Here is a 17,083-nt window from a genome sequence, read left to right as displayed (position 1 = left end):
GCAAAGACCAGGTCAAAGGAGGACACAGAGGCTTGGAGAATGCGTAGAGGAGGTGGGGAGAGACTAAGCAGAGATCAGACGCAGAGGAGGATTTGGGAAAATAAAACCAGGTTTACTTTAGGAGGTGAAGAGGGTAGACTAATAAAAGAAAGGAGCAGGATGAGCAAAATTGAGTCACAGAAAAGTATTGAAGAACTTAGCCCATATCACAGAGAAGGAGGAGATAAGGGAACACTAGGTACAAAAACTGATAGGGCAGACTGGTCCAGTGAAATGCTGCCTTTTAGCGATGGCTTTCTTGATCAACAAGACCTGATTTTGCAGCAGTAACAAATTGGGTCCCACCACACCAGAACCTATGTACTTTACAGTAGTAAAGGGTTTCGCTGATAGTGGGCTCATGGACAGTCTGATCTGTTTGACAACTTTCCAAACACCTTAGTTATGTCCTCTGCAATGTGGCATAGGTTTTGCTTATTGTGGAGGAGCACACTGCCATATTATGGTGAATTAATTAAAATTTTCACCTTTCTTTCATCCCTTGTTGCATGGCTGCATGACATTGCTTATAGTGACACGAGTGGAATATGCCTGCCTAAAATGTGCTGAAATGGTCACTTGAAGTCTCCACCGGAGGCATGTGTGACACTGTGATGATGCAGGAGCAAAATGTCACCCTATAACAGGAAGTCAGGTTTTTAGTGTTTTCAGAACACACTGTGATACTGCAGAAAGACAACATTGATATACAAGATGGCTTCTCTTATCATCTCTGACAGCATGGTGTTGGTGCACTCAACGTTCAGACTTCTGAATGCTTTGTGTACATATTAGTTATCCAGTAGGTTACCCATGACCCAGTTCTTTAGGGATTCAGTCTACATGCTTGGACCCCAATCAACAGTCATCAGTGACTCCAGACTTCTCTGAACACAGGCCAGTAATCCCAGCATTTCCTATTGGTGTCTCTTCAGTTTCCGTAGTACCAAAGGTCACAGAATTTACAGCTGGAGTATATCCTGTTTTTGTGGAACTGTAAGGTGCCATTCAGCATTCACACATAGGCATTTTGTTGCTTAAAGCTAAGCACAACAAAAGGCTCTAGACAAGAAATCCTATTCACTTGTCTTGAGCAAGTCAAGACAAGGAATCCTATTCATTTCTATGGCCCACGTTCACACTTGAGCGCTTTGTCTCACAAAGTTTCCCATTGAAGTCTATGGGACCAAAAAGCGCTGTAATCTGCCAAAAAGTAGCTTATGCACTTTTTCTGGGGACAGGCATTTTTCTGCTTGTGACAAATTAATCAGTTGTGAACAGGGGCCATAGAAATGAATTAGTATCCTTGCAGCGAATCACTATTGAAGCATCCATTAATGAAAGAGTAAAGCTTTTTTACACACACCCGATCCCTTTTAGTAATCGGGTGTCCGACAGTGATAGCATATGGGTATTTACCGCACTTGCGATCACTGCTTGACAGCTGGTACAGATCGGGATTAGGAAATCCCAATGTGTACTGGCTTTTTGCTAAATGTTATAGCATAGAAACATTTAGCAACATGTTTCTATGCTAAATCATTGTTTCAGGCTTCTGACTATTGTGGGAACGACCAGAAGCCTTTAGTGACATCTGATCCTGACATGCTGCAGAATCAGCATGTCAGTGTCACAAAGGTATTGGCTGTTTTTAAGTTTGGAGCAGCCTAATATTAACGGAAAAGAAATAAATTAAATTATCAAGCAGTGAGATCCGTTAAGAATGACTGCTTCAGACAATTACAAATAAAAAATAGTGTAAAATATAAAAAAACTTAAAACAAATAAAAATTTATATAAATATATTTTTATGCTATCATTTTTATTAAAAAATAAACCCCTTACAATGGAAATCTTCAGCTGAGCAGCAGATATTTTTCACCCGAAGGGGTTAATTTTCCTATGTAACCCACTCATGACAACAATGTTCAAAATATTTTGCTGTCACTAAGTGGGACACTTAGTGACAGTGACATTGTATGCCAGGTGACCACTATTAGCTTTTAGAGAAAGGAGTACAGAACATTTTCTGAAATTTTAGGGATGTGAGGTATTTTTAAATAAAGGACAAATAAATTAATTTATTTTAATGCATTTTTTTTTTTTAGCTGTGCTATTTTTCTAATAAAAAAATGTATATTCAAAACTGCGGAAAAAGTGTTTTAAGTTTTTTATTTTCTTCATTTTTTAAATATTGTATTTGTTCTAAGTGAGGCGTTAGGTACACATATATGATCTAAACACATAGCCCTATCTGTTCTCTAAAAAACAATATAGAATATGTGTGGACTGTGCACTTAGTAAAAAGTGAATTACTGCAATGGAAGAATCATTAACGTACAGAAACAAAAAAGCTTAGTCGTGAAGGGGTTAATGAAAGCAAAAAAAACTTTTAAGGAGCAGTGAATGGGGATGGATATCCTGTCCGTGGCATGGTTAGTCATGATCAGTCTAAAGACATTTACCCTAGAAAAATCCCAACTTTAAATTAGAGGACATGACACATGCAAAATGTAATTAGCACAGTTTATTGTTCATTGTCAATGCTTTCCATGATATACTGCAGTTAATACATGAAGCATTAAGCATTGCCTTCATGATACTCAATCCAGTACTTAAGTGGCACATCCTAAGCAGCACAACAATTTAAAAAAAAAAACAACAAAAAATCTGTACACTTTAGATAAATAGAACTCTGGATAGCCCAGCTAGAAGTACTGTGACATTGGTTACAAAATAGTAATGCTATGCACAGTGCTGTACACACAGAATGTAAGTGAACAACCAAACTAAAAGGAGATTTGCTTTAACGATACAGTTATAACTCCTAATTGCCCATCACAAATAATGTAATGATAGTCCTCACTGAGGGCAAAATACATGCACCAATTAAACAAATAAAAACATTAACAGTTTTACTTATGTGCAGGTGATGACAATCTGTATCTTAATTTAATACTTTGTGCGTGAACATACGCTAAAATATTTTTTTGTTTTCATAATGAAAATGAAACAAATTCAAAATAATTCACATAACAATATTATATTGTTTTCCCAGTACTAGAAACCAATCAAAGCCTTGGTCTATGTTGAAAATCCTTCCATGCGTATCAGCATCTATAAAATAAAGTTAGACAAAACTGTGGAATTGAGCATTTGATTGCAAGTTTGGTCATCTGCTTCGTTGACTGAGGAATTCACAGGGAAGTTGCAAGTTAAACACGTGAAAGAGGAACGTTACCCATATCTTCAAAATGGCAACAAAGACACCTTTAGACATGTTTAGTAATGACAAGGTACAAACAGATACTTCTAGATGATTGAAGGCTTTGTATTCTTTGCATACCTTATTTGTCTTTTATTCCCCAGTCTTCTCACAGTGGCCATGTTTAATAAGGGCGGCTAACTAGATCTCCTTATTTACTTCCTGGAACTCTGGCACATGTGACTAGGACATGTGACCATGCACATCATCTCAGGGGAGGAAAATGCCTTTCCCTGAGATCTCATGAGATTACAGATGAGATTTCCCAGCAATGCTTTGCTGATGTAACCTTCCCAGGATGCAATGCTTGGGCACAATTACATCACTTTTGCCAAAGAGAACCAGGAAGTAAAAAACATGAAATATGTTTAACTAATGCATGTAAAATGATTTTATATCAGCATGCAGAGCTGTATGCTGAGGTGATTTTTAACCAAAGGGGGGTAAAGGTCCACTTTAACATCATACCTTATACCAACTGCAGCGTAAAGTATTTAATGACATGTGACTGAGATGTAGCATGAACATCATTGCATGCAGAGACAGCCTCCATTTCTCTTAATAGTAAACATAGGCTGCATACACACTGTATGGTCAATAGAGCAACACACCTTGGCACACACAGAGACACTACTCTGTGCAGTTTGTGTTTGCCAAGTCCATGCTTTGTGAGTTTACATGGCATTAAACTCCATTCACAAGAGCAGTACTGTATGTGAAGGCCATCCTGCAGGTATTCATATCACCAAAACCTTGGTCATCAATCATCTAACAAAAAACATATGCATGTCCATTTAAAACCAATGCAACTTAAGTGTGAGATCCCCTAAACTCTCCTGATCAAAATCTATGCGTCTGCGTTGTTTTGTGTATTGAATGTGAATATGAATATGAATGTGTATTATGTATTTTACAGAGAGACTTAAGACTTTTGCAGGTTTGCAATAGCCCCAAAAAACCTCTTTAACCACTTAAAGACCAGAACAACTTTTGCTCCTTAGTGTTGACTCAGTTTAACCATAAATATTAGGGATGCACAGATACCAAGTACAAGTACTGATACTTTCCAGCTCCAAGACAAGGCTAGAAAAACTAAAAAGTTCGGAGGCAGCTAACATTTTTAAGGAGCATTGGTTACGGTGCTCTGGGGATTTGTGCATCCCTGTTTTAATGTATGATTTGTTATATATACAGTATAGATATTTTATGGATGCACGATACATTTTTTCCAGAACAAGTACCGATGCTAGGCCAAGTACTCACAAATACAATTACAGATACCTTTTTTGTTTATTGTCATGTGACAGTTTTTCGAAAACAATACAGACTAATGATTTCAGGACAGTGGTGGAGTGCCCAGTCGTAGCAGCAACCCTGGTAGTTCTCGTGAAAATGCCAAGTATCGGCACAGGTATCTGAACATCCCTAATTAATATACTGTATCTTAGTGTCATATATCAATAAGCATTTTTAAACATGATTTGGTCATGCTGGGCTTTTCTATCCTTTGTAAAATTATAAAAATATGTTTTTTTTTAGGTATACTGATTGAAAATCAAAATGGAAAAATACAATATTTTGCAATACTTCTTAGCCAACAATGTGTGCTCTTTCTAAAAATCTGAAATATATGTAGCATATATGAAGTTATACCCCTACATTGTACACACCTACAGTTTAGGTGTGTACAAAAATAAGTAAATGCACCAACCACCCAAAACTTATATAAAACTAAATATTATTTTACCGCTTGCCAAAAATATAATAAATCTGCAACCCTGAGCTTTTTGGACAATCGTTATGTAGACCTAAAAGAGACTGAAATTGTTTGTGGAGCATTAATGTAAAGGAAGGCTTAATTTGTCTAAGTTCTCATTTATTCAGGTCATAGTAGTCAGTCATACTCAACTGGACTTGTTCTGTAATGTTGAAGATGTTTTGCTGATTACTGAAGCAGCTTTTTCAGTTCTAATAAATACGTTTATGCGCAAAGATACAGAGAATAACAAATTACCCTTCTTGGTCTGAGTATTATATATCAAAGAGGAGGGTGACTTGGACATTGATGTCTACAGGAAACCTACCCACACAGACCAATATCCGCTTTTTGACTCCCACCATCCACTGGAATACAAACTGGGAGATATTAGAAATCTGCAACAATATACTGAGTAAAAACAAAAATAACATCTACAGACAAAGAACACCGGCATCTCAAAAGTGCTTTGAAATTTTGTAGTTACGCAGACAGGGCTTTTGTGAAAACATCCATAAGGTCAAGTGAAAAGATTGGACCATTGAACAGAGGGGGAAAGTAAAAAAAAAAAAAGTTATATAGTCATCCCATATGTCGTTGTAGTGTCACAGCTTTTTTTAACAAAGATTACAGTCATCAAGCCCTGCAATACACTAAAACAGAAATTTGTACATCCAAAAGACCCACAACCAAACACAAGTAAAATAAGTTGGTATATGCAGTGCAGTGTAGTGAGGAATGCAAACGCATTAGGCAGACAAAACAACCTATCAACAAACAGATGGCATTCGAATGCCCACAGATAGTTTCTGAATGCGTGTATACATGCATACATACATACATACTGTATATGTGCCACTACCTGTAAACCCCAACATATTCCCGATTATTACTGGAGTTATCATTGGAGATTTGAATTCTATGAAGGACCCTAAACTTGATGCACTTAGACCCCTGCAGTCAAGGACCTGCTCTGAAGCACTTTTGTAGCTCCGTACGACGTACGTCCTTGGCAGCGAAAGGGTTAATGGTATGAAGCATGTGACTATTGTGATATATAGAGATGCAAATATCAGAGAATGTTCCTGTTAGTCTACATCTTTTAGGGCCTTGTCTGGAATTTATTTGGCTGTCACATTTCCTGATGTGTAGCCCTAGATGCTTAATATCTGCTAAATTACCCAATCTGTCTTAGACTATTCACCAAACGGTCTCGTCCCAGACGTAAACCCCTGTTTAGAGCTTAGGGATTAACCCCTCTCTGACATTAGCATCTCTATATATCCCAATAGTCACATACCATTAAGAAAAGAGTTGGTTTTAAGAGTTTATTTGAAATCCCCCAGAATCATACTCCAAACATTAGGAAGGAAGGTTGAACAAGCTAAAAAAGTTTACGTAAGTAACTCATCATCGGGTACCCACTCTGCTCTGAAGGAAGCATATGCAGTTACGTCATTTGGACCTAGAGGGCAAAAAACTGATACCAATCAGCTAATTTTATAGACTATGGTGGCAAAAACAGTAAAGTACTTGCCTTCCTTTTCCAGTAGACACACGAACATCCTCCTTTTCCAGAATTGAGAATCATACCAAAACTTAAGTTATTGAACCAATGGAAATGAATGATGAATTTGATCAGATCTATAACCAATTATACACAAATACTGCTAACTCCTCTTAACAGGAACTGGAAGATGTGGATCCTCTAATTTTTCAGCAACTCTTTCCAACCCATTATGTATTTTTAGATAGGCCCATTACTAATCAGAAGGTTTCTAACCAAAGAAAAACCCTGGGCTTGATGGATTACCAGTGGAATGGCACAGCATTAATTGTGAAATACTTACCCAAATATTGTATACAATATTTCAGGAAGCACATAAAAATAACTGTTCACCGGCTTCTATGAATAATGCTCCTATAATAGTTCTGTCACAGGAGGCCGAGCTCTCTTCCCACACCTCCCTGCTCCGCCTCCTGTGACAGGCAGAGACTCAGCATGGAGAGGGAGGAGACAGCTGTCACAGGAGGCTGAGCCGATGGTGTGGGGGAGGAATCAGCTGTCAGCCCTGTCACGGAAGCCAAGCTTTCCTCCCCCAACTGCCCGCTCAGCCTCCTGTGACACCCGAAGGAGTCAGGATGTAGAGTGGTTACAAGCACTCATCGATCAACAAAATAGAGGCCCTGTGAACAAACAAAATAAATAATATACCCCCAATCAAAAACCTCAAAATATTACCCCCTTAAAAAAAGTGCTATGGATGGGGCAGCAACTAAGAGTAACCTCTGGCCCCAAATCAATTCAAAGACAAAAGAGTCCCTAATAATAAATAAAAAGCAGCTGATTGCCCAAAGAGCTAGCAATCAGAATTGAAGTACAGTTTTATAAGTGATCATAATCTCTCCCTATGTGGATTGTCAGCTTTCCTTGCAGCAGCTTCCCTTTTATAGTGAGGGGGCTGGCGTATTCTATTTGGAAACAACAAAGCCCTGCATAGCGAAAACAAGCCCTTTAAACTCCAGTACCAGACAGTGGTTTGTATAAAGCGGATTTTTATAAAACTTTCCTATCATTCCAATTATCCTATGTATATCACTGGCTGCACCCTGAGTACCCCTTTGCCTCCACAGTTCTGTGAACAAATATGTATGGCTCTCAAGCTAAACTTATAGACTATGTTGTACTCCTCTTAAGAAATGAAATAATTATCTGGATGTCTCTGTGCCAGCTGAACATAATTTCACATAAAGGAAAGTTGGTTCTCTTACCCCTTTGGAACAATTCAAGACAACAGGAGCAAAATGGTCATCCTGACTCCAACTGGCAGTCCAGCAAAGGTATCATTGACCTTTCCCATCCATACAATGTTTTTCTTTCCTTTGACCAAATCAAAACTAACTACAGTTTTCAACAAACAATTTTTAAAATATTTTTCTTTACACATGCAATTTCTGTACAATTCTAAACTCTTAACATTATTAACGTTATTTTTAACTCGATAGAAATATCCTTGATGATGACAATATATCCAAACAAACCTCTACTACTGACGTGTGCATGCCAAATGGCCCCGGTATATTTCATCACTAGAGGTCTCCTGGGGTGATCTTAAAACAGTCTAGTTTATGGAAGGTTTAAGCACTTTGGCCAAGCTAATTTCATTCAAATGTATTAACTGTATTATACTCTTTAAAAATTACGACACATGGGTCTACTCTCCAATCCTGCTTGTCAACGCTGTACTGCATCATCAGCTACCGTTTCTCACTGCTTTTGGGCTGGTTTACATGTCCTCTTATATTGGTTATGAACTTATGGTGTGTAAACTTGACTTTCCGTGTTCCAACACTTCAGAGGTATGTCTGCTAGGAATGATTGACCCCTATGTACTCTCTACTTGTAACAGAACAATGTTTTGCTTGATTCTTTTCTATGCCAGGAAAGTTATCCATATACACTTTCCATATACACTGGAAAAACTCCACTTCTCCAGACATCCTTCAAGCATTTGGAACTATCAATGATCTACTACCAAAGTTCAAAATTATATAAAAACAGCTTAGCCTATCCCCCAAAAAAGTGATATACACTTTTTGGCAACCATAGATCAATATGATCCAAGACCCAACCTGGTCCTTCACTCTAAGTGATGGATCCTGTCTAATGAATCCAGTAGGGCAATTATGGGGAAACAATGTATTGATGAACTCTTAATCACACTGTAAAATAATTAACAGTACTGCACCCCCCTGACACCCTATTTTATTTTGCTCAGTGAATGAGGAGAGCCAAGAGTAAGTGAGTGTGAATTAATGTGTGTATGCCTTTGTGACTGTTTGCAATGTTTCATTGTCCTACTATCTATGAATGAGCCATGAAAGAAGCAAACTGTGTCAAACTGGAACAACCATCCCTAACAAGCACCATCTGTCACCTGCTTATAATGCGTTTATTATATCTAACTAGAAATGTGACAACAATACACACCTTCAGCCATATATTGTGAACAATTTACATTGCATTATGTATTTAGAACAGGGTGGTTTTAAAAATTCACACCTCCCATCATTATCTTGCATATTCAAAATCTGCCTTGATGCAGTCCATGATGATTGAAATAAGGTGACTGAGTTACCTACATGGCAAGAAATTCTGAGGTATGGTCCTGACACTGATTAGAACTAAATATGCTGTTTAACTTGCAAAACATCTTCAGAAAACAAGTCCAGTTAAATGCCACTGTTGCTAGCAAAGGTTAAAGTTGCTTTCATTTACTGTTTTTCTTCTTTCATTGTTTTCTATATTCTCACAGATTCCTATTTTTTAAATAAGCGGTTTCAAGCATTATCTGCTCTGCTGACAAACAGAGGAGGTGGGTGTAATAATGAGGGGTGTTACACCATGGCATACCCTTTCATCAGCCATTCAGGATACTGTAACAAGGATCAATACACTTATCTGGACCCAACATCAGCAGTGTGAATGTGTGGTTATTATACAGCCAAACATCACAGATCATATATACTTGTCAAAGGTCCTTGAGTGGTTATTACCAAAAATACAAGTTTCAATGATGGACAGACATTTGTAACATTTAGTGTAATTTTACATTGCAAAATGGTCAGAATATTACTGGATTCAATAGCAATTAGCAAAAAGCAATGAGTGAACCATTTACAAATTAGTCAGCATGCTGTTTTAAAGAAATCAGTGTAGATTTGTCCAGCCTGCAGAGAATCCTACTCAGTGATCAATATTGGCTTTGCATGGGCTGCATTTTTGGTTGGCTCACTAATTCTGATTAAACATATTTAAAATGCAATGAAGTTGTAATCTGTATTCTGAGAAATCTGTAGTTAAATTGTTTAATCCATTTTTAATACATTCCTGAAGATGTAAAGTTTTGCTCAGATTTTTAAAAGCTAGAGTTCAGTGTTCTTTTGTATGCTAAAGGGGTTTGTGCTTTGCCACAGTAGATAACCCGTTTGTCCATGCGGAAGGTCTGAAGCAGTGGTTTAGCATCCCAGAGAGAGGTAACATCTACCTGGGCTATAGCACTGCTGTATCAGGACCAGTCCAGACAGGCATCCTTCTCATTGCACCAATGCAAATATCATGGCATAATGTGTATATAGCAATCCTCATGCTACCAAATGTGTTACATTATGTGTATATAGGCAAATGTTATGGGTTTTTGGGTATTTAATGGTTTAGGCTTCATGGCCTACAGAGGTCAATGATCTCTATGGAGAATTATGCATCTTTGTATTACATTAGGTGAGAACAGAGAAGCATCTCCAAGGAACCTATAGCTTTGGAAAATTCACAAAACACTGTGGAACATCTATAAAATGAACAAGATGTGATTATATAATAATTTACAGCCACCACAAAACTTCTTTGTAGCCATTTCTGGCATACGCTTTTATATATGGATGAAACTCTGCAATACATATTTGGTTATGTGTGACATTCACATATGGCAATATTTTCTTTCTTCTTAAAATAAAAGACTCTACAATTCAACATGCAAGTTTCCAGTCCACATAAGTAGTAAAAATGTAAAAAAATTAATTGTTGCTTTGCTCTTAGCTTTAGGCTAGGTTCACACCTATTTCCGAGCGATATCGCACAAAACAGAGATTTACATTCAAGTCTATGGAAGCTGTGCACACCTTTGCGATTTGTCGCGCGGAAGAAATCGTCTGTTCCGCAAAACGGTGTAGGAGCTATTTTCGGGCGGTTGTCCCGCTGTTTGGGTCCTATAGACATTTCTATGCATTGACAACCGCGTGGTTTTTCAAAGCAAAACCTCACAAACGAAAACAGCTCACTAGCTCAATCATCTAGGTGTGAACCTAGCCTTATACAACCACCAGGCAAAACATTTGTTAACAACTGCACTACTTGGCCCTTGTGGTGGACAGGGCTGTATTTACAATTTAAAGCATAGTTTTATTAAACTAGGTCCTATGAGCTAAGCAAGCAAATTAACTTATTCACATGTTGTCTAGCTCTATGGTCTTTCCTTGCAGCAGCTTTGTGACATCACCCCATACTTATATTTTCTACATAATGACTGCCATTTAATAAATCTGCACAGTTAATTCCATTGACATTCATTGTACTTCTCATATACGGTATATCAGCATCTATAATCCAATTGGAGCCAAACTACAAAATATGATGGCTGCTACATGTTAAATATGGATTATTGTGTTATAAACCTGCATGTGTTCCCTTAGATTGGCAGGCAGGTCATGATTTCATAAAAAAGCAACTTGATCCTTCTAAAACAAAAAAAGGAGAAAACAAAAAAAAGAAGGTTTAAGGAAAACAAGAAATACAAAAACAAGAAATAATCCAATAATAAAGGGATACAGTGAAAAGCAAGTACAATGCAGTTTTTAAAGTCTAAAAACATTGGTATAAATGGCAGTGTACAATTAATCATAGAAAAAAAGTAACATTCAGGATTATTTAATAGGGCAATATAAAGCTCATTAGTAACATCAGGGGCGTAAAAACAATAGCCATAGCAGCCCATGCGGCTGCTATGGGCCTGGGGGTTGAAGGGGGCCCCATGAAGGATTGCTGACGTTGCTGTTGACCCTGTACCCCTTATGGCATTTCCAATCAAGAAGAGTTGATATCAGATGTACAGGAAGATACTATGCAGACAGCTCTCCTTCTACTTGTCCTTGATTTAGATTTTAAGGGTTTGCCATGGGGCCCCAATTAAAATTTTGCTATGGGGCCCCGTGATCTGTAGTTACACCCCTGAGTATACACACGCAAAACAACCAAATTAATTTCACTGTACTTAGTTTAGTATTGGTAGTTTACGGTTGGTTGTCATACGTTACTGTACTTGACTTTGTCCTGATAAATAACGCTGATTGTGTCCTTTATATGGAACCAAATATACAACTGCATTTTGCATGTGGTAGAATCTCTATATCCATGGCCTAAGAAAATACGTATATGCAATTCTGGGCACTTTATCTGGCTATTGGGCTGTCACCTGCCAACAGCAAGAAAGACATGTGGTCTGTAAATCTAATATGATGACACACTGCTATTTATGTTCAATGTGACATCATTTTGTCAAACTGTAGACTGAGAATAATGTTATTTATTAAATAAAAATGGTAATCCTTTAACCGCTCTATCAAACAGTAATACATCTAAGCCAAATTTTACAGAGCTCCTAAAAAGCAGGTTACATATTTCAATCACTAGTTTTTGTAACATAGGATACGACAGTCATGTTTTCTAAGAAATATTTTATTTGGCCCAGCATCTATGCACAATTAAAGGAAATCTACAACAATCTAGTGTTTCTTTTCCACAACATCAAAGAATGTACTCCATTGTAATTACAAGACTGAGGCAAAAACACGTTTCCCTTGTGGTCCCAGCACTTTTTTCATTGTAAACATTTATTTCTGGAAACACACAGTAAGAGAAAATAAAATAATACAATAAGAATTGGGCATGTTAAGATTACTGTGAACTGTATTCGTGTGGAAGGAAGGTTGCCACGACAAGTACATATTATTCCTGCATTCATTATAAAGGACTCTAAGACTCTGGTAAAAAGAAATACAACAGTCGAAGAAGGAACACATATTAACATAAAAAAGGAATAAAGAAAATATAGAAATGACCATGGAATGTAATGGGTTTTAAGCCACTGCGCTTGTACCAGTGATCTGGAGGAAGCAGCATTTAAAAGCAGTGGTACAAATTGAATTGTGGTTAATGTCAGACATCTTAGTGGGGCAGCGGGACTAGGATATCAACATAGTTGATGGGGAAGAAGCCCGACTGGCCATGAAGCATCCCCTCATACCAATTTTCGTCAATTTGATTGGTGAGAGTAATGATGTCGCCCTCTTTGAAGCCCAGTTCACCTTCATTTTCTGGTTCAAAGTCATAGAGGGACCGACAACATGGCTGATCCAAGGCAGCACCTGCACCAGACAAAACAAATCAGATGTTATTAGTACCATTACAAATATAATGAAAATAATGGAAGGGGGTTACAGGTTACTAATGTTTTATTAACATGATAACATCAGGATGCAAACTGTGCAATTTCTGCAAACTCCACAACTCAACTAAACTCCACAAGCCAATTGCACCAATGAGGCTACCTATGTGCAATTCACCTTTGTCTGAAAGTCCTCGGAGTTTGTTAGAGGGCATATCTTAACAGACAGCATCATGAAGATCGAGAAGCTATCAAACCAGGTCTGAAATACAGTTCTGGCATAGCACCTAGCTTGTGTTACAAAAATTTTTTTTAAACATCTGCAGGGCCCCATTCAATTCTTTCATCAAAGCTCAGTAACTGGATAACAAGGATGCTTATCGGAGATGCAGTCACACAATAGATGGCACCTGGGCAAGAAGAGCAGAAGTCCACAGCTGAGATGGAGGCTTTACAAAGCTGGGCTTTATGGAAAAGTGATAAGATCAAGTTCCTATCAATAAAAACCATATTCAAATTAGGAATGCCAAAAGGCATGTTTGAGACAGAGCAAGCATGTGGAAAAAAGGTTCTCTGGTCTGATGAGACCAAAACTGAACTTCCTGACCTTCTGCAAAATGGTATTCTAAGGCAGAAAGCCAACACTGTTCACCACCTTGAGAAATCAATCTAACTGGCTGCTATGAGTAACTTTTACAGTTCTGTTTTTATTTTCCTTTCTCTGGTGGTAATAATGTAGATCCCCAATATGTGTACCTACCAGATGGTTTTGGAGTAGTAGCAAGAGAGATTCCCCCATTATGTTGAGTTATTTCAGTGGGCAATGCAAGGTCGAAACTCAATCGAGGTTTAGGTTGATATTCTCGCCTTGGTCGGTTTGAAGCATCTCTGATTCTGCAAAATGTAAACAAGGTAGGGTATTAAAAGTATTTTAATCAATTACTAATTATTTTAAAACAAAAAAATGTATTTTGATTTATTTTTTATTTTGACGGTGAAGAAGGTGAGATTACTGAAGAGACATTTACAATCAAGATCAAGCAGTGATAGGAGTTAATTGTAAATACAAAATGAATTAAAGTTGCTTTTTTTTTTTACAGTCCATGTACAATAATTGTTTTATAAATAAAAATTAAGGGCTCATGCACACAGGCAGGTTCATCCCATACAATGTAATTTCTGACGTTCTAGTGTTCTAATTCTCCCTTGAGGGTGGAAGTTGGTGACAGACTTTTTGTTATGTGAAGAAATAAAAGTAGGCAACAAGCCTTTACACACACTTAGGCTAACAAAACAAATATCAAATATAATTTAAAAAATACACAGTATAAACTTGTAACAAAAACACAAATGCAATTAATTTAATCCTAAACCATTATAGTTTACCTCTAAATCAGACATGTGCGATTCGTTTCATTACGACTTGACATCCGTACAAATTTCTGCAAATTCGGACCTTCGGATGCATCTGAATTTCCAAATCACAGAAATAACGAATCCGAATGTTAGATATTAACGAAATTCGGATACATACGAATGTCACTCGGAACAAAACAAAGAAGCGCTGTGTATGTGTAATTTACAGTTCTCCGGGCTTCTCTGCGTTTGCTGACATTGTGGACGTATTACTGAATGTTAACAAAAGTATCAGAATTATATTATAGAACAAAAACAAAGAAAGGAGCTAAGATCTGTGTTATACTGTAACAGTTCTCAGCTTCTTTGCTACATTCAGACTGTATCCCTAATGTAAACAAAGAAGCTGACAGCTGTCACAGAATGCAGAAAAGTGTTTAACTATTAAAATAAACAATAACTACAAAAAAAAAAAAAGTGTTTCCCTCCCCTATCCACACCCTTTAGGTCTGGTAGGAATGTTAGGGGGACCCCAATGTACAAAAAATCCAAAAAAACTGTGTGCGGTTCCTCTGACAATTACGGGTCTGGTAGGCATTTTAAGGGGGACCCCCAATGCCAAAAAACAAAAACTTGGGGTCCCCCTATAGTTCCTTAACAGATCCTCAATCGGGGCAGCATTCTGCTATTGCAATTTAAAATGGCCAATAGCAGAATAACTGCCTCCTGTCAATCAGCAGAGGAGAGGACCTGAGAGCAAGAAAGTTCTCTCAGGTCTGCTCCTCTGTGATTGACATCAAGCAGAGGGTGGAGCATTAGCCAGCCTGCTATTGGCTATTTCAATTTGAAATAACCATAGCAGGTGTTGTTTATTTCTACACACCGCCTGATGTAAATGTTGCATCGAGCAGAGTGGCAATTGTTTCTTTTGTTTTTATCTGGTGTTTTTTTTAGTTTTTCTTTAGTCGGCGGCTTGGGATTACATCGCTGGATGACCTGATTGTCGCTGGATTGACATTGTTGGACATTTTTATTTTAAATAAAGGAAGTGTCAGAAACTTGTGTTTGTGTTTTTGGTTCAAATAAGGATTTTTTTTCTTTACCCTTTAGTGCATAGGTAGGGGTACAAGTACCCCTTACTCATTCACAAGGGGGAGGGGCAGCATCGCAGATGTGCCCCCCCCCTTGCCTGCAGGGTTGAGGGGGAAGAGGCCGTTGTCCCCATCGGCATGGGAATAAGGTGCTTTTCCAGGAGGGGACCGAGGGCATGTGGCCTGGTATGGTGCAGGGCTCGCTCGACCCCCCCCCTTTCCTGCCCTGCCAGGCTGCTGCTTGGATAAAGGCTCTGTTAAGGGATTTTAGCGGGGACCCCACGTTTTAATTTTTTTGGAGTGGGGTCCCCCTTAAAATTCCTACCAGACCTAAAGGGTTAAGTATTACTTGTTGGGGGGAACCATAGGCTGTTTGTTTTTACATAGGGGTCCCCCCTAAAGGGTCTGGGATGAATAGGGGAATGGAACCTCACATTGTTTTGTTTTTATTTTGATTGACACTGGATTACATCGATGGAGCAAATTTTTTTTTAATTCAAGGACTAGTCAAAGATATTCTGTTTTTTTTTTCAATTTAAGGATTTTATTAAAAGTCTGGACTTTTGAATAACAATTTTATTAGTGAATGGGCAGGGGTACAAGTACCCCTACTCATTCACAAGGGGGGGCAGCATCTGGGTGCCCCTTAATTAAAGGGGTACCCCGATGCAAATAAGCCCCCTTGCCAGCAGACCCCCAATGTCACTTTTTTCCCAATGTCACATTGCTTCAACGAACGAACGGTGCACATGTCTATTCAGCAACCTTTCAAAATCATTCTGAACCTTGACAGACTCAGCAACAATGGATTTACATTTTACCAATAATGAACTGTTGCATTTCCAGTTTCAAATATTTGTTATTGGACAATTCCACAGAATTCACTAACATACTGTACAGTGTTGGCGTTCTATTGAACTATTAATTAACACGATTCAGACTATCTGAGCTTCTGCGCTGTTTTATTGAGCTAACATATGAGATAAGCTACAAAGAAAAAATACATTGAGGGGAATTTATCAAGACAGAATCTGGAGCAGTAGCTTACAGTAACCAATGAGCTTTTCTCTTTCATTTTCAAAGCTTAACTGAACAAACTGAAGAGAGAAGCTATGGGCAACTGTTCCAGAATTTGCCTGCTCCAGTTTTCAAAAATTCCCAATGTTTCAACATTGTCAAGGATGGTAAAACTAACTTTGAGCAGGATAATTTAAAATAGTATTAGCAAGGTAATCAAATATTTAAAAACATCACACAATTCTTTTGTTTTTCATATGTCCCTCAATGCATTTCTTTCAGACGCCTTCCTGTTCCCATTTTCTCCATAAGGTTGCATAGCCTCCTAATTTTAGTGCTCAGGACCATAAGGAAGTGTGATTATGTCACACTTCCTTCTGGGGGTGGGTACAATTGGCACAGCACACACCTACCTATATTGATTGGCAGCTATGCAAACAGCTGCGCTCATCTTTACAGCGCTGTCCCTCATAGCCACGCCCACATGCATGCCCAAATCATCAGTGGATGAACTTGAGGGAAATGTTGTACATAGTTCCTCAGGCAAACATGTGGGATT

At 38.1% G+C, this 17,083-nt stretch overlaps 1 protein-coding gene across 2 annotated transcripts in view; it reads right to left on the bottom strand.

Moving 5' to 3' along the window:
* Nucleotides 1-12,335: 12,335 nt before the first annotated feature.
* SH3GL2 (SH3 domain containing GRB2 like 2, endophilin A1) overlaps nucleotides 12,336-17,083 on the bottom strand; it is a 124,270-nt gene continuing 119,522 nt past the window's right edge. For both annotated transcript variants that reach the window (XM_018556879.1, XM_018556878.1), the window contains exons 9-10: nucleotides 13,821-13,954; nucleotides 12,336-13,040 (exon numbers count right to left, since the gene is read on the bottom strand). In XM_018556879.1, the coding sequence (XP_018412381.1) occupies nucleotides 12,841-13,040; nucleotides 13,821-13,954 (334 nt within the window). In that variant the 3' untranslated portion in view covers nucleotides 12,336-12,840. The remainder of the gene's footprint in view (nucleotides 13,041-13,820; nucleotides 13,955-17,083) is intronic.

The sequence above is a fragment of the Nanorana parkeri genome, unplaced genomic scaffold (assembly GCF_000935625.1).
Source record: "Nanorana parkeri isolate BGI_ZX_2015 unplaced genomic scaffold, ASM93562v1 scaffold256, whole genome shotgun sequence".
In the NCBI taxonomy this organism is placed as follows: domain Eukaryota; kingdom Metazoa; phylum Chordata; class Amphibia; order Anura; family Dicroglossidae; genus Nanorana; species Nanorana parkeri.
The sequence above is the reverse complement of the archived record's forward strand: the minus strand, read 5'-3'. Positions and strand labels throughout refer to the sequence as shown.